Source organism: Neltuma alba, unplaced genomic scaffold (assembly GCF_004799145.2).
Source record: "Neltuma alba isolate B1F8T4 unplaced genomic scaffold, ASM479914v2 tig00010970_pilon, whole genome shotgun sequence".
Taxonomy (NCBI): Eukaryota; Viridiplantae; Streptophyta; class Magnoliopsida; order Fabales; family Fabaceae; genus Neltuma; species Neltuma alba.
In genome coordinates this window covers 789,107-812,957 of record NW_021635733.1, presented here as the reverse complement: position 1 = coordinate 812,957, position 23,851 = coordinate 789,107, and the positions used below count along the sequence as shown (strand labels likewise).

The window sequence follows — 23,851 nt, the reverse complement described above, 5'->3', positions numbered from 1 at the left end:
AATAAATGAGCAATTTTCATTTATTATTCTGAAATTTATTATTACAGACTACTTTCATATTTTGCTGTCATTGAATTTTTTTGTAATTATATTCCTTATTTGGAATTTCATAGCAATTCTCTCTTTTAATTATCATGGAATGTTGAGATGTTGGGTGATCAGGTACTTTATGATCTTTGCATTTATAACCAATATTCAAACAATTATAATGAACAAGATTTAGCTTATTGTAAAAGTTAACAAATTTAAAAATAAGTTAAATATAATAATTACGGTGTAATGTGGTAGCAAATAGAGATTGGGCCGCTTATTATTTTTACTAAATGAATACATGAAATAAAGAGGTGACACGATAACCAATAAGGACTGGGTTTTAGTGGGAAAAAAATTAGTTTTTTATGTGATAAATTAAAGTTTGAATCTCCACTTAAAAAAGCATCCATAATCGATGCCCAATGGTGTATTGTATTTAGAGAGAGAAAGAGAAGTGGCTCAATAGATATAAAGAAAGATAGAGGAGCATGACTAATGATGACAGTTAGTACAGTTGGCGTGCTGTCTTTCATTAATGAACAATCTGGTCCAGCATGAAATTACAGCCTTCTCTTTACAAAATCTCCACGAGCCATTGGGGTTTGTGTTTGCGCTCCAAACCTCCACTTCACCCGTCAGAATCTCAACCAAACAGGTTTCGTTAGAGTTTGGGCATGGACGCAGCCCAATGCTAAAATATCTATGGGCTGACCCATTATGAGCCCAAAAATATATAGATTAGCTCATCCTACTGAACCCAACCCTATTAGTTTCAGAATAAAACATTTTAACTGCTTCAAAATGCTTCTAAAATCTCCTCACAAGAAACAAGAATCTCCTCGCCTTTCTCAGTTTCTTACAATTTCAGCCTCAACAGAAGCGCCTCAATATTTTATGTATCCTTCTTTTCTTTTTTTTTACATTTTACAAGGCCTCAAGTAGTCATTTCATGCAGCTTCTCCGCCTCCTGATTCTCATTTTTCTTATGAGGGGAATCATTGCCTCAGTATGCATAACTGAAAGCTTTTCAAATTTAAATTAAACAAGAACATAAGACCTTTGCTTCTATTCCCATGATTCTTACATTGAAGAAACATAAAAATTGCACCAGAATTTATCACCCCTCTTAAATATCAATTCGGGGGACTCTTGTGGTGTGCACATCTGCCACAATATTTGTTGTTTTACGCTACATATAGTTGATTTCTGGAAGACGATGCTCATGTTCATCTTTTCTATTCCATTTTCCAAGCACTTGCTACTTAATGTTGCAGATCCATACATGTGGCAGTTAAGCCTTGACATCATCTGTAAAAGAACTTGATAGAGCAGAATATTAAGCGGCAACTCTAAGGCAGCTTGACCGGCATATTTCCACTAGCTAGTAATTATATCCCTCAACTTGATTCACATTGAGAACTCTTGGTGCATCAACATATATCCCCAGCAAACAAAAGGTTACATATCTTCGCACAAACACTTCCCTGAGAATCATACTTAGCAAGTAGTCTCTTCCTTTCCTTCCTAAAGAAATCTGCTTCAGAAGATTTACCTTTTCTTTCCAAGCCTCCAAGTAGCACATTATAGGTGCCTAATGCAGGAGAAACTCCTTCTTCACGCATGATTTTATAAATCCCAAGAGCCTTATTAACCCTTCCAGCTGAGAAGTAAGCACTAATTAAGGCAGTATAGGTGGCAGTACACTTATGGTTATCTGGTAATATGTTGAAGATCTTTGCAGCAAATGTGGGCTGCCTAGCACGACCAAGCCTATAAATTATGAGAGAAGCTAAATAGATTTCAAGAGAATGCCCAGCTTTAGACATTACCTCAACAACTTCCAGGATTCTTGAAAACAAATTTGATCTGACCATCAAGCCTATCAAGGCAAGATATTTAGTCCTTTCCATACTTATGCCCATTTTCACGCTGTACTCAAAAGCCAATAAAGCCCCCTCAGGCCTGCACTGACTACAGTTTACATCAATGATGGTTGATAAAATCTCATGATTTAAAGGTATTTTTCTATCTGCTATCCCTGAGAGTATTTGGTCAATAGCAAGCAGATTTCCCTTTCTCAATAAATCAAGCAGAAGCCTCTCATCAATATCAAATGAAGAATCTGCGGCTGCTTTTGTGCAGTCATTTGCTTCCTTCCTGAAGTTACAGTCAACATAAAAGTGAGGATGAACTTGCCTGAGAAGGGCATCACTCTCACCACCAAGTCTCAAAGCCGCCAGTGCTTCCACAAAAACAGGGTGACGAAGGACAAGACGGTTTTCCTTCATATAATGAAGGATTCGGTTTATGGCTATAGACCCGCCAACTTTTGAACAGTTCTCAATCAATATATTGCACGCAGCTTTATCAGGCTGCACCCCTGCCTCTTGCATCTGCTCAAAAATCTCAAGGGCTTCATCACATTTTTCTGAAAAAAAGAAAAATAAGAGTAATTATCCTCAATTCGACCATCACAGTCTTTTTTTTTTTTTGGCCGGGGAGGGGGGGACTCTGTGGCCAACAAAACTCAGGAATTAGAGATCTCCAATTTTCTTGGCAAGAGAACTGTTTAACATAGAAGCAATCAAGATCTGTTGAACTATTTAAGTCTACACATCGTAAATGACTTAGACATAGTATATAAATTATTTTAAAAGTTTTTCAGACACAGATTCAGCTTTCCAAAATCAAGCTAATCCTTTGATTGAAATCTGAACAAAAATAGCATGACAAGTACAGATTTGGTTCGACTTCGTTCAGGGATGAAATAATGGTAGCCAAAGTTAAAAGTAACCGATAATAACTTATGGCAAACCTTAATGGCTTTATCCATGTCAATTATTTGGAACCTCAACTCCAGGAGAGACACCGACTTTTTACCATATTAATTAAAAATTCCTTAATTAGCAGGGAAAAGCAACCGAATGCCCACTTATACAGACCATATAACAAACAGCTAGAAGGCATTAGACACACTAACCTGACTTAATGAGATGCTCCATCAAGATTGTGTAAGTGTAACAATTTGGAGGACATTCAGACTGAAGCATCTCCTTGAAGACATCAGTAGCCTCTTTTACTCTGTCATGATTGAATAGAATCTTCATGTATGCAGTATAAGAAACAACAGTAGGGCAACAGCCCCGAGATTTCATTTCTTCCCAAACTTTGATTGCCTCATCAATATTTCCTGAATTTGATAGCCAATGCATAAGCGACGTATAAGTAACAGAATCAATCTTTATCCCCTTCTCTTGCATCTGCTGGAAAACATGTTTCATGGACGAAATTCTCCCAGCTTCTCCAAAAATATCCAACATTGTTGTGTAAGTATACTGGTCATGCTTAAATCCTCTTAGCCGAGAAGCCCAGTTAAAAAACAACCAAGCTTTCTCCATAGGTGGGTGGGTTTTCAGGATTTGGTTGACTGTGAAAGAATCCCATCTTATGGGAAGCCTCTCCAGCTCTTCTCGAGCAGAATCCCAAGTCGAATACTTTAGAATTCTGTATATTTTCCAAATAATATTCCTCGTATACACTTTCAAATCAGTGACCTCCTTCTTAACCGGTTTTCTTGAGTTGGAATTTTTCCTGGCAAATGGATTAATGGGTCTGTTGTGTCTGTACTGATCAAGAGAATGTATACCTTTGACAAATGGCTTACGATAGAGAATGGGCTGAACAATGCCAAGAGTGGACGTAGACGGAATGAACTTTTTGAGGAATCGATATATTCTGCACATAGATGACAATTAGATGACAATCAAAGTGTTCGGGTCGAGGCAGCACGAGGAGACAACGAGTTTTTTCGAGCAGGGTCACAACACACAGCCACGCGACTGATCATTCCTTCCGTTGCCTCAGCACGCCGTTTTGATTTTTAAAACAAAATCTGGGCCGTCCCATCTTGTCATTTAATCTGAGCCCTTGGTTGCAAAATTCCCCTTGGTTTCTCTTTCTTCTCCTCCGGCGTTAAAATTATTAAAAGTGAATTTATTGGGCCAAGCCCAATTAATCTGTCCTTCGATAACGACTAGCCTGCGTGGACAATTCCAGAATAACGCCAATTGACAAATGGGCTAGTTCCATGCGGTTTTTGGTTGGCAATAAAAAAAAGTTTATTTTGATGTTTCAGACCCCAAAAAAAAAGAAACACTTATTTTGATGCTCCCATTAACGGTATCTTAGACATTTTCTCTAGTTTAAAATATGACCAACTTTAATTGTTGATATAAGAGTTAGTTAACTAATTTAAATAGTTTTAAAAAGTTTGTTAAGTTAGTTATTTGTAATAAATACTACCTCCAGTCATTAATATAAGACCCTATTTGACTTTTATTTTAATCCTAAATATAAGACTCCAATCCACTTTGTTTCTCATATTTATATTTTTTTTCAAAGTAGCTCCTCTAATAATGATAGTTCTAGTCAATACATTTGATTAGCAAGAATATTTTAGAAAAACAACACCTATTTAAGACAAATAGCTAACTCAACTTACTTCCTTAATCTCCTCAAATTAGTCAACTGGCTCTTATAATTAGGATCGGAGGCAGTAGGTATTATCTTTTCTAGAATAACCTTCTTAATAATGTACGTATTAGCTAAAACTATAATTTGATAAAGTATTTGATATATACAACTATTATAAGAATTGTTTTGGAGAAAATGGATGAATATGAGAGACAAAATGGATTGGAACCTTATATTTAGGAGCAAATTAAATATCAAACTAACTCTTATATTAATGGCCGGAGGTAGTATCAACTTAAGATATTACAAAATTAAAAAAGTCATTAAAGATTTAAAATTATTATAAAATTTGATTATATATGACTAAAATACATTTATTTGTTATTCTCGTGTTAGTTCTCTAACTACCGTTTTTAAAAAAAAAAACTAATTATCTCTGCAGTATTTTTATTTCCTCATTAAATTAGAAGTTGAAACTGGATCTAATTATATAAAAATAAAGAATATTTCATTAAAATCCTAAAATAATAACATTTATTTCAAATAAAATCGAAATTTTAAGGGTATGATTGAGTTGATTCCTTCTCTCATTTTTTGCAGGAATCAATCCATATGAAACTATGAAAAAGGAATTTATATTTCACAAAAATAATATATAGAAAATAACAAAATCGATGTTGCATTGATCCTTACAATAGTGGACATATATAGCTATATGCCAGAACAGCTTCCTTATAATTTGTTAGAACAACGTTCTCTTTCTTAAAAACACATGAGCTCACAACAAAGCAAAGAAGATATTTGCTATTAACATGAACCGTTGATGAGGAAAACTCTGACGATTGGGACCATGATGATGCCAAGGTGAACCCACGTCCATCGCGATGTACTATTCTGAACAACACACGCGTTAACGTTGGAGACAACCAGAATACCTAAACTCACTAGCTAGTGAGTAAGTGTAGCTTGTTTTTGGGATTTTGAGAAGAAAATTTCTGATTATAATGACGTTACATTGACCATTTTGTTGGAAACACCTGTCAAAAAGAACAATAAAAATATGGTTTAAGTCATGTCTAAAGATATTGTCCTTAAATATTGTTTTGCCACACAAGGTTAGAACAAAACAACAGCAATTCTCAAGATTAAATGAACCCTTCCTTCAACAAGATAATATGACAAAACAACATAGGGAGGAAAGAATAGTAAGGAAATTCAAGAGTGGGGGTGTATAAACTTAAGCCTAGAGTCGCTTTTATATGCCATGGATTCATGTTAGGATAAGAAAGTAATTAACGAAGTAATAAGATTTCCAAGTAGGAGATGTATCAACAATGGCCTGTGAAAGAAGAAATAGTATGATAAGAATGATCAAGAAACCAACTAAGTAAAGACTGTGTTATATGGATAAGATTGTCAAGTAGAGAATACATCAAGCTATGTCGGATTTTTAATTTACTTTTGACATACTCACACATATAATAATTAATAACACATTTTATACTAATGAGTTATTAGGGCTAGATTAATTAAGAGTTGAATCGGTTTAAATTTGTTGTAATCTATAATTTGGGCAATTTAATTTCAAGTCAAAGTTTGATGATAATTGATGCCAACGATGGATAATGATTATTTCAACTGTTAAAATTTAATCTAATGGTTAAGTTATGAACACCTAATGTGTCAGTATAAGTAGGGAATGGTGGTGAAATTGAAGTCTTTTCAATACATGTGTTCAATTAAGCATCATATTGTACACTGGCTAATATGGCTTTCTGGCCTCCTAAAACCCACCATTGAAGTATACGTACTCTTGCTTTAATTCCCACCAAATTTCAAGGAAGAAGTAAACAGCTGAGCAAACCTTAAATTCAAATTTCAGGGGAACCAGAAAAAAGTATATATCTCAACCGATAGGCTTTAATTTTCTGCATTTTAATTAATTATATGGTAGCAGATTTTACATATATGGTCCTGGGTTTGCGAACCCAAAGAAACGACAAGAGAGATTATAACACAGGGGTTTTGATTTTTGAACTTTGATGGGCAATAAAGTAACAGTAATGGCAAAGGGTGAAATACACAGTATAATATATATAGTAACATGAAATTTGCATGTTACTGTTCTCTCCCATTACATATAATATATTTGCATGCAAATGACAATAAATAACAAACATACAAAACAGTAGGATCAGAACTGAGAATTTTGCAGGAGAAGCAAAGTAGGCCCTCCCCCTTCCGTCCAAAAAGCTAAACATATATATAATTAAACAATTATGGCTTTCAAATTCTCTGTATGACAGTTCTAGCTAGCCATCAGCTCGAGAATTGAGTCATTCCATTTCATCATAATGACCAAAGGGTTATATCTATGAGGCAAAGCAGTAACCACAGTAATACTGAGATGCACAGTCACAGACAACCCTAGACTTTATATTCTTCTCCATGTGGTCCTGCTCCTCATGGTCCATACCAGATTAAAACAAGGTATCCCCCCAACTTTTTCTATATAGTTGCATTCTGATTCTTTTTCTGTACGTGTAAACAGACCTATACAGACTAATTAATACATCATACCCTTATACACATGCTTAAATAACTAGTTTGTATTTTGCATATAGGTCCGTTATCCTGAACTTACCCTATTTTAACTGAACTAATCCAAATCAAGTCGGATAACAGCTTTATAAGTGGGATTAGAATGGCATATCTTAATGATCTGATATTACAAGTGCATGGGATTGAATCCGTGCATTTCACTTATAGAGAACTTTCATATCACTAAATTACAGCCGTTAGTCAAACTACTGATACAAACTTAACGCATGTTAAAAACCAAGGAGTAGCAAGTGTTTCTACTAATCTATATATATTATTTTTGTTAGAGATGTATGAATTTTGATTGGGGAGGGAGGGGGGAATGGAAAAGAGAGAGAGAGAGTAGATAGAGAAGAGATGTGCAGAAAGAGGAGGGAGAATGTAAGGAAGGACAGTATAAGGGACAAAGAAAAGGGTAATGAGGGAGCAGGAGGGTGTGGGGAGAGAGGGGCAGTTCGGATTGAGAATTAGTGTGAAAGGCACGAGACGTGAGGAGACCAATAAATGGGAGAGAGGGATGTGATGAGCCTCATGATAAGCCTCATCATCGTCACGTCGTTTTTCATTTCCCTACTCCCAAAAATCTCCCAGAATTCCACGCTTCCTCTCTCTCTCTCTCCCCCTATATGCTTTTCTCTTTTGCCTCTCTCTCTCTCTAACTGGGCTAGTCAACCTCAAGTCCGTTTCACTTTGTCCCATATTAAACCAGCACCATTTCATTCTCTCTCTCTCCCTCTCCCATATTCTAAAGTGATCAATCCCCATCTCTGAATGTCTGGGACACAAAATACCTCACAATTTCAGCTCAACAGACTCGTTTTTCAACAATGGGTCTTCTTTATTAGCATCAATTTTTGCTATATATAAACCTTGTCTACTTTTTCATTCAACCAACTAGGGGTTACCTTTTCTTGAGCTACCCCTTCACATTACAAAACCTTGCATGCCTCCATCTTTTTCAACTCCTTCACCCTTATTCTCTTCTTCTGTGCTCCCTCCATTTCCTTTCCCCATTAACCCTAACAAGGGAAGGGAACATCAGAAACTAGGAATCTGCTGGATCCATTCCCACTTCACAAACAATCTCCTTTCATTAGTATCATCCATGCATATTAGCTTTCCTTTATAATATAGCAGCTTCTTTGATCATCAACAAAACCCTAGCTTTATTTTTATAGCGTCATTGGCTGTCAAGATGTGGATGGTGGGATATAATGAAGGGAGTGACTTCAACATGCCTGATCATGCATTCAATGGACGGAAGCTTAGGCCTTTAGTTCCAAGGCCACTGGCTTCACCTATAGCACATCATGCTACTGATTTCTTCACACAGTGTCACAATCTGGGTAGGCTCATTTTTAACCTTTTTTTCGTCATTATATCACTCTTTCCTTCAATTCTTCGTCGTCTTCATCTCTTGATATATCTACTAAGTACAAAAGTTGCTGTTTTTGTTAGCATCAGTGGCAGATCAAGGCAAGAGAGAGTTCAACAATACTCCACCAGTTGTGGTGAGCACAAGGTGGAATCCTACCCCAGAGCAGCTGAGAGCTCTTGAAGAGTTGTATCGGAGAGGGACAAGAACGCCATCAGCAGAACAAATTCAGCATATCACAGCACAGCTTCGGAGGTTTGGGAAAATTGAAGGGAAGAATGTGTTCTATTGGTTTCAGAATCACAAAGCCAGAGAGAGGCAGAAACGACGCCGTCAAGTGGAATCAGCTGCAGTAGAGGGACACCCCTACGATCTTGATGCTCTTGAAAAGAAAGACTTAGGTAAAACCTACATTAGCCTTTGATTGTCAATTGATTCAAAAAGACGCAAAAGAAGAGAAAGAAAGCGGGAAAGAAAAGAGAGGTTTCTGATGCTTTATCTTACTACGCATGGCTTCGACAATGGCATTTTTTGTATTTTAGAGATCTGTATAATGTGTTGCTTTTTATTGTTCTTTTCCCATTTGTTTTCATGCCAATTGTTGCTTGAAGATCTAAAGTTGCATTCTTTTTGTTTCTTTTTGTCTACAGGCGCGAGTAGGACAGCGTTTGAAGTTGAACAGACTAGCAGGAACAACTGGGCACCCTCTACAAACTGCAGTGTTCCTCTTGCAGAGGTCCATTTTTTATCATCTCTTGTCTTTGTCCATTAGTCATAGACATAGAGAACAAAACCTTTGTCTTTTCATTTGTCAACATGAAAACCCCTTTTTAATCCCAAAAAGTTCATAAGATCCCATTAAGCAGTGATTATTTGCATATGATTACTAGGCATAAACGACTTGATTGCTGGAATATTATAGAAAAGATATGCAGCACAGCACAGGTCTAGCTAGGGAAAAAGGACCCTCCCAACAAAAGCTTTGTTTGTTGGGAAATGAAAAGGGCCTAAAAGGCTGCATTCCTTCCTTTCTGTCGGGGCTGCTGTTATGAAAAACTTAGCCTGTGGTTTTGGGGCTTGTGCTTTTGCTTATTCATGTCATTTAGGTCCGTTTTTAACTTTCTTTGTTTCTAGGGGCAACCCCTATAATATTCTATGGAATTGAGCACCATAATTTGACTTCTCAAATAATCTCTCTCACAGACCAACTGTATGTGTACTTTTATTTGAATAGCAACTTGGAGTGCCCAATTGAAATTTGTGCCTTCCAATGCCTTTAGCCTTTTTTCCTTTTGGTTTTTCAAAACATTACACGCTGAGGTTTCCCATGTGTTTGCATGTCTTCAATTGAAATTTTCAGGAATCTGTCTCAATACAAAGGGCAGCAAAAGCAGCTGCAGCAGCGGCAGCAGTTGCAGAGAGTAGAACAGATGGATGGGTTCAATTCCATGAAGGAGAATTACAACAAAGAAGAAACTTTATGGAAAGGAATGCCACGTGGCAGATGTTACAGCCATCTTCTTGTCCTCCCCCTACAGCTGCTGCTACCACTGCTCCCTCTACAACTAGCATTATTGCTACTAATGCAGCCACAGTAATGGACCCAAAGCTAGTAAAGAACCATTGTAATATCAGCTTTTTCATGTCTCCTCACACTGAAAACGGTGTTATCCACCCAAACAGTAATGGGATTCTCAGGGAAGATGATCATAACAACCATGTGGAATCCCAAACCCTTCAACTTTTCCCACTAAGGAGTGGAGGAGATGGCTGCAATAACATTAACCAGAAAGAGACAGAGATATCAGTGTCCTCCGCCATGGATTCCAACTTGACTCCAAGCCAGTTCTTTGAGTTCCTTCCATTGAAGAACTAACTTTCCGTCTCTGTACAATGATGGAGTTGCATGTTCCTTGATATTTTGTAGTTTGTTTGAGAATGGTAGTACACTATGTCATATAAATCGCTAGTCATGATCTTATATGGTTTCAAGGGATTGATGCTGTAATGGGAGACTGAGTTAGAATGAAGGCATATTTTTCCTTAAAATGCATTTGAACTGTGTTCATGGAATTAGAAAGTAATACTGCCTCTACTCTTTAAAATAATACAAGAACTGGTTAAGAATTGAATTTGGTTTTAAATATAAGAATTCAATACACTTTATCTTCCAAATTTATAATTTTTCCTCAAAGTATCTCTATTAATTATACATATAGTTTCAAGGCATATGATTAAATAAAAAGGTAATCTAAGAAAACCAATATATATTTGTTACAAAACCAACTTAACTATAATTTTCTTAATATTTTCAAACTAATTATCTGACTCTTATATTAAAAACTGAAGGTGGTATTTAAATTCTAGATAATCATATATATATATATATATATATATATCTTGCAGAGTTTAGGCTATATGTATAGGACATGTTGAAGTATAATGGGATCGAGAATGATAAGAGAGATAAAGATGAAGAACGTAAAGGCAATCTGATATGAGGTTTTGGTCTGGGATAAAAGAATCAGAAATGGGAACAAGATGTGACAGACTTGGATAATGAAGTAACTATATTATGAATCTCTATTGAAGAACGCTTTTGTTCTTTCATTGCATGCTTAAAAAACAATAATAAAATTAATCATGTGTTACTGTGATACTGATATGTGCGGTACATTACATTAAATTATCATTTCAAGTGGAGTAAATATTTCTCTGCAGTTTTTATGACAATGAAGAAAGCGTATCAATGCAAAAGAAGGTAACCAAACCAGGAGCATTTAAAGTAAAGCTCAGGATTTTAATTGAATTATAGAAAGCTAGCAAAGAGCTTTCATATGGTGTATAACATACAAAAGATTTAGAGAAACTAAAAATATACAGACAATTTATGGTTGATGTGTGTCGTTCATTAAGTAGTATCCATTTTCAAACACGCTTCTTCGGGCTAAGAATAAGACGTATCAATGAAGAGGCGTGAGAAGATTGCCACAGTATAGTGTTCTCGCAACAGCCATTGAAGCTGTGAGAGAGTACTGAGGGGACCAGATTAATATTTGTGACTGTGCATATCAGAAGATGCATGAGTCATCAGAATTTTTTTTTTTTTTTTTAATTTTTGCTTCTTCTCCCTGGCCCAAAAGCTGATTAATGATTTTAGCCATGCATTTTCTGGTTTTGTTTACAGTACTTGATTATGAACCCATCTATTCTCTTCTGCAAATCATCTTTGAGTTAATAGTTTTGCAGCTTTTCCCTACACTCTCGTCACATCCAAAAAGTTATCGCCAAATCTATCAAATCATATTGTTCAACCATGCAATCGTACATTTATATATAGAAAGAGTGATACAAACAAGTGAGACTCTTTATGAAGTATTCTTCCCCTCTTCTTTTTACACTCATTTCCGATCCTCTTTTTCTACTGCTCCCGTTACTTAATTATAAGACCAAGCACTGCTATAGAAGGCAATTTTCTACTGTGGAAGAGCAAGTTGATAAAAGGGTAGGTACATTTTGCACTTAACTAAATCATTTGAACTCAATTATATGGACTGACCCAGTGCCGCAAAGGTTCACAGGCATTTATTCTGAACTATATATTCCCCATGAAGAAGCAAGGAAAGCCGCATATTAATTAGGACAATGAGTGCTTAATCTAATAATTAAGAATGCCATTATTTTTTCTCACTCTTTTCAGTGAAAGAAATTAAAGAAAAGGAAGAAACATTACTATATGTGGGATGAATGCAAATATATAACATGTATTGTGTCCGAGTCTGAAAGATAGGTTTCTGTTGGAATTTATGATTGAGCAGGTAATGGGCATGGCGTTTGGTTTTGGTGAAGACATATGTACGTGAGACTACAGAGTGACAAAAGGGTATAACACAATAGCAGAAAAAGGAACCGACTTTGTTCTTATTGGTCAAAGAATTGAATTGAAAAGGATCACGGGGGTTGTTTAGGGCTTATGATGCGTGTGTGTGTAAAAGAAAAGAGGAGGAGGGTTTTTCTTGCAGTGGGTTTTCTGGATTTTTTCTGAGTTTATAAATGATCAGACGTATCTATTTTCGTACCCCCAGCAGCATCTGATCTGCAACCAGAGGTACAGAAACAAATACGATTTCTGAGTTCTGACCTACTTATTATACAGTTTATTATTATTGCGTCCTCCTGTTATCCCTGGGCTTTATTAAAATAATATCATTTGCTTCAAAGCTGGAGTGAAAATAGAGAATATATGCTTTGAAACCTTCTTCTTCCTCTTCATATTCTTCTTTTACTAGTTTTATAACTGAAATGCCCAGGACTCTGCGAACAGGAAACGGCTAGTGAAGAAGTAAGTAGAAATGGAGCCTATATTTGTATACAAGAAAGAATTCACCGGTATCGAGACGCATAACGGGAAAGAGGAGGAAGGAGTACGTAGGGTCTGCTTGTAACATTATATGGGAACGTAACATCAAATCAGTTATATATATATATATATATATTTTCTTGGCCTGAAAATGATAGTGTGATTTGATCAGTGTTAAAAAGATGAGAGGGGAAAAACAAAGGAAAGGAAAAGGAGTGATGCGGGGGAAATAGAAGTTGACCTAGAAGAAGATGGAGAGATCGAATGATCAATCAAATCAGGGAGGAGAGTGAGTAAATGACTTCTGGCACTCCCATTGCTTACCTTTGCAGATTGCTGATCGCTATATCTGCTTCCTATACACACCCTTCAAGATTCTGTCAGTTCCATGTATGTCTGAGGAATATAATAATAATAAGAAAAAAAATTGGTAAAAAGTATCTGATTGTAAATTTTATTTGTTAACAGGTGTAATTATCTTTAAATAGATACTTTTTATCAAATTTTCCTAATGATACAATATAACGTAATTATCCTCACAAGATTCATTTGTTTTATCTTTTTTGTTGTTATTATCATAGCTGGGGAAAAAACTTTGAACGATTATTTATGCCCAAGCAGGTATATCAATTACTATCTCCTGTTTTAAATATAAGAGCTAGTTGACTAATTTGAGTAGACTAAAAAATAAATTAAGTTAGTTATTTGTTATAATTAGGTATTATATTTTCTAAAATATTCTTACTAATCAAGTGTATTAGCTAGAACTACTATTATTGAAAGGACTGCTTTAGAAAAAAATAAATATGATAGACAAAGTGGTTTGAGGTCTTAAATTTAAGATCAAAATAAAAGTGTATTATATTAAGAACTGAAAGTAGGTTGTACTATCAAATTAATCAAATCATTTATATGCTTGTTCTATTAATTACTTTCATATCAGATCGTAGTGATACACTTCTCTTTATTTTTTTTTCCCGGCTTCATGGAATACAAATAGGGAAGAAGATAATAGAATACCCTCAAAAATACAAAATGACAAATGAGGGTAGGTAAATTTCAAAGTCCCAATTTAGACCCTAGGTATCATTTTGGAATTTTCAAATCTTGTAAAATTACACAACTACCCTTTACTATTTTTTTTATACTTTTTTTCAAATGCTGCCACCTCAGCACTTCCGACCGTCAGAGCTCTGACACCGACGACCCTGCAAATGGCCAGTTGCCAAAGCTCCGGTAACATGTCACTGGAACTTCAGTGACCGGTGGGCAGAACTCTGGTAACTACTCCTTTTTATGTATTGACTACTATTTTTTAAACTATTGACTTCATTTGTCTGTAAATCTCTGATGACTACTATTGTTTTGCTACTGACTACTCTAATATTACAATTGACTACTTTTATTTTTAAAATTTTGGTGATTACTCTTATTTAGCTATTGACTACTATAGTTTTGCTATTAACTGCTTTTGTTTCAAGAATTCAAAAAAAAGTAGTAAGTGCTGTTAGAGATATAGTGACTACTTTTTGTTTAGTTATTTTTACTACTATTGTATAATCAATAGTTATACAAAAGTAGTCAATAACTATATAAAAGTAGTCACCGAAAGTAAAGACAGTATTGTCATTTCACAAAATTTGAAAATTCCAAAATGATGCATGGGGTCTAATTTGAAATTTTAAAATCCACCCACCTTCATTTGTTATTTAATATTTTTTGAGGATATTTTAGTATCTTTTTCCATACAAATACTAATAGGACGGTTTTTTAAAACGAAAAAAATTAAGACATATAATACCGACAAAATATAACTGGAGGCTCGATTTGTGTCCAGGTCTTTCTGCATACGTGTGTTGACCTGAAAGCTCATAAGAGATAGGATTCATAGGTCTCTAGCGTCTCAATTTTTTTTTTTAAAAAAGATCATATATATATATATATATATATATATATAAACACATATAGAGAGAGCATGGCTTTTAAAGATATTATATTTCCTAAAGTATACCATTGATCTCACTTTACTTTAAGTCTCAATTTCACTATTTCATGCTATTTAGCTACAATTTAGTGTCTTGATAAATGTTTGAGTTTTATCTTAGTTATTCAACTTTCATTATATTTCAAGTTAATATCTTGACTTTACCTTTAAGTTTTACTTTTTTTTCTTCTCATTTTTGGCTTTAGTTTACACTTTTAATTTTATCTTCATTTACAGCAGAAAGAAATTAACGTAAATTACCTCATTTATGTTATTTTTAAAAAAATTAATCATTTAGTTCTTCAACTTTTAAACTGGTTATGACTCAGTTATGCAATTATATAATTTGGTGCAGTTCAATTTTTGTCCTCTTCTATTTCCATCATTGTCAATTGTCATCATAGTAACTTATTGTGAGTCATCACCTAACTAGTCAGTTTACATGGCAAAAAAAAAAAAAAACCTCCCCAACAATTGTTGTTGTGGCTTCCAAGTCAGCTCTCTCATCAACAGTCTCAATGAACATTCCACGTCTCTGGTAACAACTTTTCTGATGCATCGATCACATTCTTGTTGCGCGAAACGAGAAGCAGCACAAATGAGTTTGTTTTTTTATTTTTTCATTCCATTAATCTTAATACTGTTAGTTTCATATAACGAAATATGTTAACTTGACAAATTTAAATAGCGACTCCGCAATTAAACGTTGACAAAACATGGTCTAAATTTTAATTCTTTAATATAATTATTTTTAAAATATTTAAATCTATAATATTTTGATATTTTTTTTACGTTTTATCATTATCTAATTATTTAAATGCTCAAATTTTAAAATATAAAAAATAACTGTATTAAAGAGTAAAAGTTTAAACTTAGAATATCATTTCTCAGCATTTACTTGTAAAGTCACTTTTTTTATTTTTTGTTAAGTAACCATTTCTATTACTATTAAGAGACTAAAAATATGTCTTTTTGGGTTCAAAGTATTAATCAGCAATTAAATATATAATTTAACTTTAATTATTTTAGTCACGAGAGACGGAGATGTGTTTTATTTTATCAGCAGCGCTATAATCATATAGGCCTCCGCGACAAGATACTGAGCCCCAGAAAATCCGCCGAGTCTTTAGAACCTCCAGGGCTCAGGAGTAGGGGCCAGGATGTGAGCCACGAGGCTTTGCGATCTAGGGCTAGGCCCTTCTTTGAAATTCCAAAACAAAAATCCATCATGAAAAATAAAAATAATTAACAAAAATAATCAGGAAGAGTCATAATATCATAAATAACTACTCCTCCGGTCCTTAATATAAGACCCAATTTTTGAATTGATTTTGGTCCTAAATATAAGACCCATTTATCATATTTATCAATTTTCTCTAAATTACCCCTATGGATACTCCATCAACCATAATCAAGTAGAAAAGGGAGAGGGAGTATTAAGAAAGATAATTATGGTGTTTAGGAAAAATACTCCTCCGGTCCTTAATATAAGACCCGATTCTTGAGTTATTTTTGGTTCTAAATATAAGACCCATTTCTTATATTTATCAATTTTTTCTAAATTACCCCTATAGATACTCCCTCAACCATAATCAAATAAAAGAGGGAGACGGGGTATTAAAAAAGATGATTATGGTGTTTTAGGAAAAATGTGTCACTTTTATTATAATTAACTAACTTACCTAACTTCCTTAATCTAATCAAATTAGTTAAATGGGTCTTATATTAAGGACCGGAGGAGTATGTCACTTTCCTTATAATTAACTAACTTACCTTACTTCCTTAATCTAATCAAATTAGTTATATGGGTCTTATATTAAGGATCGGATGAGTACTATGGAAGTGTCAATATCAATATTCAACATTTATGTTTACATGTATTAAAATAAAAGCCATGTGAAGCCGACTCGTTTATCAACCCGAAGTTGTGTGCTCACAATATACTTTCTTTGATCCTAATTATAAGGCCTCGTTTATAAACTATAAACGAAGTCTTATAATTAGGACCGGAGGTAGTAATTTAATAGAAAGAGAAAATGTAAAATCATCAATAAATAATGTAGTTTATTTATGTAATGTACAGTGGATGTGGGAGTGCTTATATTGAACCACAGTGACAATTAGAGAGGTGGTTTCATGAGGAAGTTTGAGATATTATCCCAATAGCATTGCAAAAATAATGATCATAAAAGAAGACTGGTTTTTTCATATACTCTTATTAGAGATAATCTTATTTGAAGTATTGTCAGATACTAAATATAAATATCTTTCTCAATATAAACTTATACATTAATTTATCATATTGTGGAAAATTAACACTTTTACTAAACTTAACTCCTTTTAATAAAGGAGACTGCCCACCCTAGTATGGGGTGTTTCACCCTTTCATTTATTATTATCCCAAAATCATGAAGACAGCCCACAAACCTTAAAGACAGTATAATTTCTCCGTCCCAAACTGACCCACAATACTGGGCCCAGAATGCCCACTTTGAAATAGGCCGTTATGCCATTTATCCAAGCCCCCGGGGGGGGGGAGAAAAAAAAATCACATTATTTATCTAATTTCCCATTCCTACGCTGCCTTTTTATTATTGTAGTCGAATTTACAACCTCAAGCTTAAAAAATAGTTAAAAAAAAAGGATGTTTAATATTATTGAATCACCCGCGTTAGATGGTTTTCCCTTCGGTTTCTGGTCCGAAAAAAAAAAATCATTGAATCAGAATGACTGGCCCATTCTTACCACCTCTCTTTTTCAATATAAAAACTAATTTAATATTTATTTTGATATTAAATATAAGAATCTAATCTATTTTGTCTTTTCATATTTATTAATTTTTTAAATTAGTTATTGTAGTGATTACACTTGTTGAAAATTTTTAAGTTTTAACTAATACATATAATTAATAAAAATATTTTTTTAAAAATAACACGTATTTATTATAAACAAATAACTTAACAAACTTTCTTAATATATTTAAATTAGTTAATTAGTTTTTATACTACCTCTAGTCCTAATTATAAGGACTTGTTGATTAATTTGAAAAAATTAAGAAGAGAAGTTAAGTTAGTTATTTGTCATAAATAGTATTGTCTTTTCCAAAATATCCTTGCTAATCAAGTGTATTGGTTAGAACTAATATTGTTAGAAGGACTATCTTTAAAAAATCTATAAATATTAAAGACAAAGTGGATTGGGGTTTTATATTGAGAATCAAAATAAAAATCAAACAATGTCTTATATTAAAGATCGGAGGTAATATTAAGCATTAAAGTACATTGTTATTATATTGTTACGACTGCCAGATTTTATGTATGCTTCTGATATTTTTAGTCACTCACACTTCTCACCATACAAAAATGACACCTTCAATATTTGAATGATTGCTGTGTTTCCTTTATCCAGAACTTATTATTGATAATTATGATTTTGAGAGATGAATAAACTACGTTAAATCCGTCGTTTTCTGATTCCCATCAAATTCGTGTTGTGCGTTATGTTTTTTTTACATCTAAACCATATATATTAACCTTTAATTAATGCATTTTTTCCACTTTTTTAGAGTGATTGCCCCAGTCTTATGATGCCTCGCAGTTGTTAAAGTTTCACAAAGTTAGTAGCCGTTTGAAAAAGTCACCGGAAAATTTGACAACGGTTTTCCTACTCATCTTTCTCATTTCACCGTATTGGCTTTTGCACTATGCACTTTCAAAAAAATCAAAGACCATACATTTTTAGTTTGAATTTTGTTTTTATTGGTGCATTTTTCATATATTATGTTATATTATTATATAAGACAGGTTGTATTATTAATAACTGACGAATAAGGTGGGTTGACATTGGTTTTATCTATGATATTAACTCCAATTCTTAATATAAGAGTTAGTTTGATTTTTAATTTAGTTTTAAATATAAAACCTCAATGTATTTTGTTTCTCACATTTACTCATTTTTTTTAAAAATAGTTCTTATAGTAGCTACACATGTTAAAAATTTCATCAAATGGTAGTTCTAGTTAATATATATAAAATTCAAGAGAAGACAACACACATTTATTATAAATAACTAACTTAACAAGTTTGTTTAATCTACTTAAATTAGTCAAATAATTATTTTGTCAAGAATCGGAGATAGTGCTCTGTTTTAGCGTTAATATTGAATAATTTGCCTATGACTCCTGAACTATATACAATAAATTATACCAATGGTTTCCTCACTTTTAAGGAAATTATACAAGTTTTTTTTTTTATATATATAAGTGACGCTTGAGAATTCTTTAAATCTGGATGAAATCAGAAATTAAAAAAAAAAAAAAAAGCGCGAGCAAGAGGAAAGAAAATATGTCACGCATATTTTTGTTTACTGTCTAATACTATTCACGCTTTGCACTTCCGATGATACAGCTTAAGATCATGTTCTCTTCTTTCAATTTCGTTATATTTTTATTTACTTCAATTCAAAAAAATACCATAATACTACCTCCGGTCCTAATTATAAGACCCAGTTGACTTATTTGATGAGATTAAAAAAGTAAGTTAAGTTAGTTATTTGTAATAAATAAGTGTTGTCATTCCTAAAATATCCTTGCTAATTAAGTGTATTGACTAGAACTATTATTATTAGAAGGACTATCTTGAAAAAAAATGCATAAATATGAGAGACAAAATGGATTGGGGTCTTATAATTAGAACCAAACAAAAAGTCAAATGGGATCTTATAATAAGGACCGGAGGTAATACAAAACTTTTTTCTTAAGAGAATTATAGTCGCTCTCAATATCCATCTATTCTTTTGTTTTCAAAGCTAAATTTATCTATTTTCATGTGCTGACTTTTTTTTATTTTATACAGTTAAACATGCTTGCATGAAATATTCCTTTAGTCCTATTTATAGGGTAGAGATTATATATTTTTTAATTTTATTTATAGAGTACCGAGAGAAATTTTTTATATAGATGTATAATTTTATCTTTCATTTATTATTGTGGTGATATTGTTTATATAAAATATACTATATATTAAATAGGGATGAAGCTGAAAAAATATTAAATTTTAAATGAGAGCTAATAAAATTTAAGATTTTTTTTTAGTTTGTATAAAACATATTAAAAATAATTTGTAAATAAGATTAAACTGGTATACCAATACTCCCTCTGTTCCTTATTATAAGAGACATTTGATACTTATAGCATGTTCCTATATATAAGAGACACTTACAAGTTGTCTCTACTTTTTTGTGTTGATTTCCTATTTTACCTATATTTATTGTCTTCAACCCACACTCTCTCTCCCTCCCACTTCTCTTTCTTTTAATAATTTAATTGTTCTCTCTCATATTCTCTCTCCTTATTAATGAGGGCGTTTTTGGAAAAAAATTATACTTTTTACACATTGATTGTTCTTAACTAATTTTAACTATTTTTTTGATCAACGTAATTCGGTTATTCGTCTCTTATAATAAGGAACGGAGGGAGTACTAAATAGATGGTGCTGTTATTTGAACAACCTGTAGTCGAGAAATTAATGCATTGTCTGAATAATGTTCTGTTTTGTTTCCTTGTTTTCTTATTGGTTAGTTGCGATAAACATAATTAATTATAAAAAATAAAGGGCAAATAATTAATGATGGTGTCTTAAGATGAAGAGTACTGATACATGGTAATAAATAGAGGAGGCCCTTTCAGTTCAGATCGGAATGGTTAGAGGAGAAGAATTCCAATACGGGTACTAATGTTTTGCCTGTAACATGATTGAGTTTGTCTGACATGTTTGACAATTATTTGGGTTCACGTGTACTTCCTCCCTCTTTTTCCACCGACTTATTCCCCTACCCTATTTATAAATTATTTTTAACAAGTTTTATATAGGTAAAAAAACTTTAAATTATATTAATTCTTATTTAAAATTTAATAATTTTATTTCTATTTGATATATATTAGTTCTCATATAAATAAATTTAATATAATAATAAATAAAGAGTAAAATTATACATTTATATATAAAAAATTTCTTGACACCCTATAAATAAAAAAAAAAGTCTTATTATTCTGTCTTATAAATAGGATCAGAGGAGTATTCTCATCTTGTCATCCACACGCCCATAATGCTCATGTTCTTTCACTTTTGGGCCATTACCGTTGTTTCACTTCTTACTTTTGATTAGAAGAAAATCAAATTATAATTTTAAAAATAATTTTATAATATACAAAATAAATATGCGAATGAATTTATTTTAATTTACTAAAAATATGTTTTAAAAGTATTTTTAGGGTGTTGCAAACTCCCTCCACCATAATTAATTTGAGTATAAGTACTTCATCAATGTAAAAAAAATGGTTAACTTATTAAATCGGTCATCTACTTGGGGAGGAAAAGAATAGGTAAGAAGTTACATTTAAACATTAATTGTTATAATAAAATTGTTAAATAAGTATTAATTACTCTTTAAGTCATTTATATTTTGAACTAAAACATTTTTCTAAAAACGACTTATATTATGAATCGGAACAACTTTTCCCTTTTTTTTTTAAAACTGACTTGCAAACTATTTTTGTGTATTAACTATTACTAAATATATTAATTTGGTCATTTTTAAAATTTTTAAAAAAATTATCTCACCATTTACAAATCATTCTCATTTTTCTTTTCTCTTTAATTTTTTTCAGTCAAAATTAAATAAATAATTAAAAAATAATTAAACACCCTAAAGTAATTTCATGATGATTATACACGCTAAATAATTTTTATTCTAATACATATGATTAAACATATTTTAGAGAAGACAACACTCACAAATAACTAAATTAACTAATTTTTTTAATATTTATAAATTAGTTATATAATTCTTATATTGAAAACCATAATGAGTTATAGAGTGGTATATGAAAAGACAATAAAATACTTTGCCAAAATGTGGCGACAACAAAAGTTACGTAGAATTTTATTTACTCCTTCCATTTCATGTGTGTCACAAAATGCTTATTTTTATGGTTTAAAAAAATATAAAACAGAAAAAGAAGAATTTAGAGAATTTTTTATTTATTTTTATCACGGACAATGATTCTGTCCATTTTCCATAATTAATAATACTTCCCATGATGTTTTCATAAACTACAAATAACCAATTACATATATTAAAAGTCAGTTAAACCTGACTAAGAACTATTTATATATAATATTTGTCTACACATTCAATTAGTGGAAAAGATGAGAGATTTGTAATTAAATAGAATTAGAAATATAAAAATTTATTAAAATTTTAGATATCTTAAGGGGAGGGACTAGGGAGATGGCAGGAAGATGGGAACACAGTGAATCTAAGTCCAAAGCACGTGAATGCGTACGTAACTTCTGACACCCCACCATTATTTATCTTCTCATCTTTTCCCCACTGGTTCTTCATCCCCAATTTTACTTCATAAACGCAACATAAAAATATATGATACTCCTCCGATCTTAATTATAAAACCCAATTAATTTATTTGAGGAGATTAAAGAAGTAAATTAAGTTGATTATTTATAATAAATAAGTGTTGTCATTCCTAAAATATCCTTGTTAATTAAGTATATTGGTTAAAACTATCATTATTAGAAGGATTATCTTAGAAAAAAATGCATAAATATAAGAGACAAAATAGATTGGGTCCTTATAATTAGGACCAAATAAAAAGTCAAATGGAATCTTATAATAAGGACAGGAGGAATAAAAATATTATTTGGTTTTAATGTTCACTGCTTCCGAATTTATAAACCCCCAGGATTGGTCAACACTTTCAATAGTACTATAAAGAAAACGGGCTGATTGGAGAGTGAAAGGTCGGGTTCCCAATGTGATGCCTCAAAATAAATCACGCCCATTCAAATATTTAAATATTATAAATTTTAAAAAAAATGTACTTTTCCAGAAAAAATTGAACTGTACATAATTATTCTTAACCTACAACAAATCAAGAAAAATTATAAACTCCATATTGTAAAATGTAAGTTATATTTTTATTTTTAAAAATTAAAACTTTAATTTATTTTTAGTTTTCAAAATATTTTCTAGACTTTATCAAACGCATTTTTGTTAACAAGTGAAATGAGGTGGTAGCGCTGTAGCAGGGAGGGGATCCAAGAAGAAGAATGAGAAGTGCTTGGACTTGCTTGGAAATTACATTGAAGGAAAAGATATTTTGATCATTATCTTAATACTCTTCTGATCCTTGATATAAGACTCATTTAACTAATTTAATTAAATTAAGAAAGTTAGGTAAGTTAGTTAATTATAATAAAAGTGACACATTTTTCCTAAAACATCATAATCATCTTTTTTAATATTTCATTTCCCTCTTCTATTTGATTATGGTCGAGGGAGATCCATAAGGGTAATTTAAAAAAATTAATAAATATAAGAAATAAATTTTATATTTAGAACTAAAATCAATTCAAAAATTAAGTCTTATATTAAAGACAAGAAAAATAGAACCTTTTTTTTTTTTGGCCAAAAGAGGAGTAGAACCTTAAGCCCTCCTTCTTTCCCAGTGAAAAAGAGCGATACGTTTGGTAAGGAAACTATGGAGGTGTTTGGATATATTTAAAAATATTTTCTAAAAGTTTTTTTTTTTTTTACAAATCAAAACAAATGTTCTGACATATTTATTTTATATATTATAAAATTATTTTTAAAATTATAGTTTCACCCGAACGTTCCTTTTTCCCCTTGGTATTGTCTCTTTCCTGCTACAAAACATACATGGCTCATGGCTGTGTAAATTCCTGCCAAAATAGATACTTGCTTACGACAGGCCCACCTCTCCTTCCCGTTGCAGTGAGTGAGATGTTGAAAATTGAAAAGCGACAATGGAGGAACATTGAAATCGAGCAAATTAAAAGGCTCAGCGTATTTCTGGCTCCCTTTCTCTCTGTTCTCTCGTCTTCTTAACCCACACATTTCTCTCTCTATAAAACCCACCTTCACTCCCTCACTCCTCTGCAAAAACAGGCTTATACAATTACTCACCAACTCGTTCCACAAACACAGC

The 23,851-nt window shown here is 32.4% G+C and overlaps 2 protein-coding genes across 2 annotated transcripts; one reads left to right on the top strand and one right to left on the bottom strand.

Moving 5' to 3' along the window:
• Nucleotides 1–1,384: 1,384 nt before the first annotated feature.
• Nucleotides 1,385–3,839, bottom strand: LOC114760354 (pentatricopeptide repeat-containing protein At2g01390-like). The gene is made up of 2 exons (XM_028949617.1): nt 3,014–3,839; nt 1,385–2,461 (listed from the first exon to the last, which is right to left on the bottom strand). The coding sequence occupies exons 1-2, from the start codon at nt 3,774–3,776 to the stop codon at nt 1,464–1,466; spliced, it is 1,761 nt and encodes a 586-aa protein (XP_028805450.1). The 5' UTR covers nt 3,777–3,839; the 3' UTR covers nt 1,385–1,463.
• A 4,463-nt stretch (nt 3,840–8,302) lies between these two features.
• On the top strand, nt 8,303–10,358 carry LOC114760355 (WUSCHEL-related homeobox 1-like). The gene is made up of 4 exons (XM_028949618.1): nt 8,303–8,453; nt 8,566–8,883; nt 9,133–9,218; nt 9,843–10,358. The coding sequence occupies exons 1-4, from the start codon at nt 8,303–8,305 to the stop codon at nt 10,356–10,358; spliced, it is 1,071 nt and encodes a 356-aa protein (XP_028805451.1).
• The last annotated feature ends 13,493 nt before the right edge of the window (nt 10,359–23,851 follow it).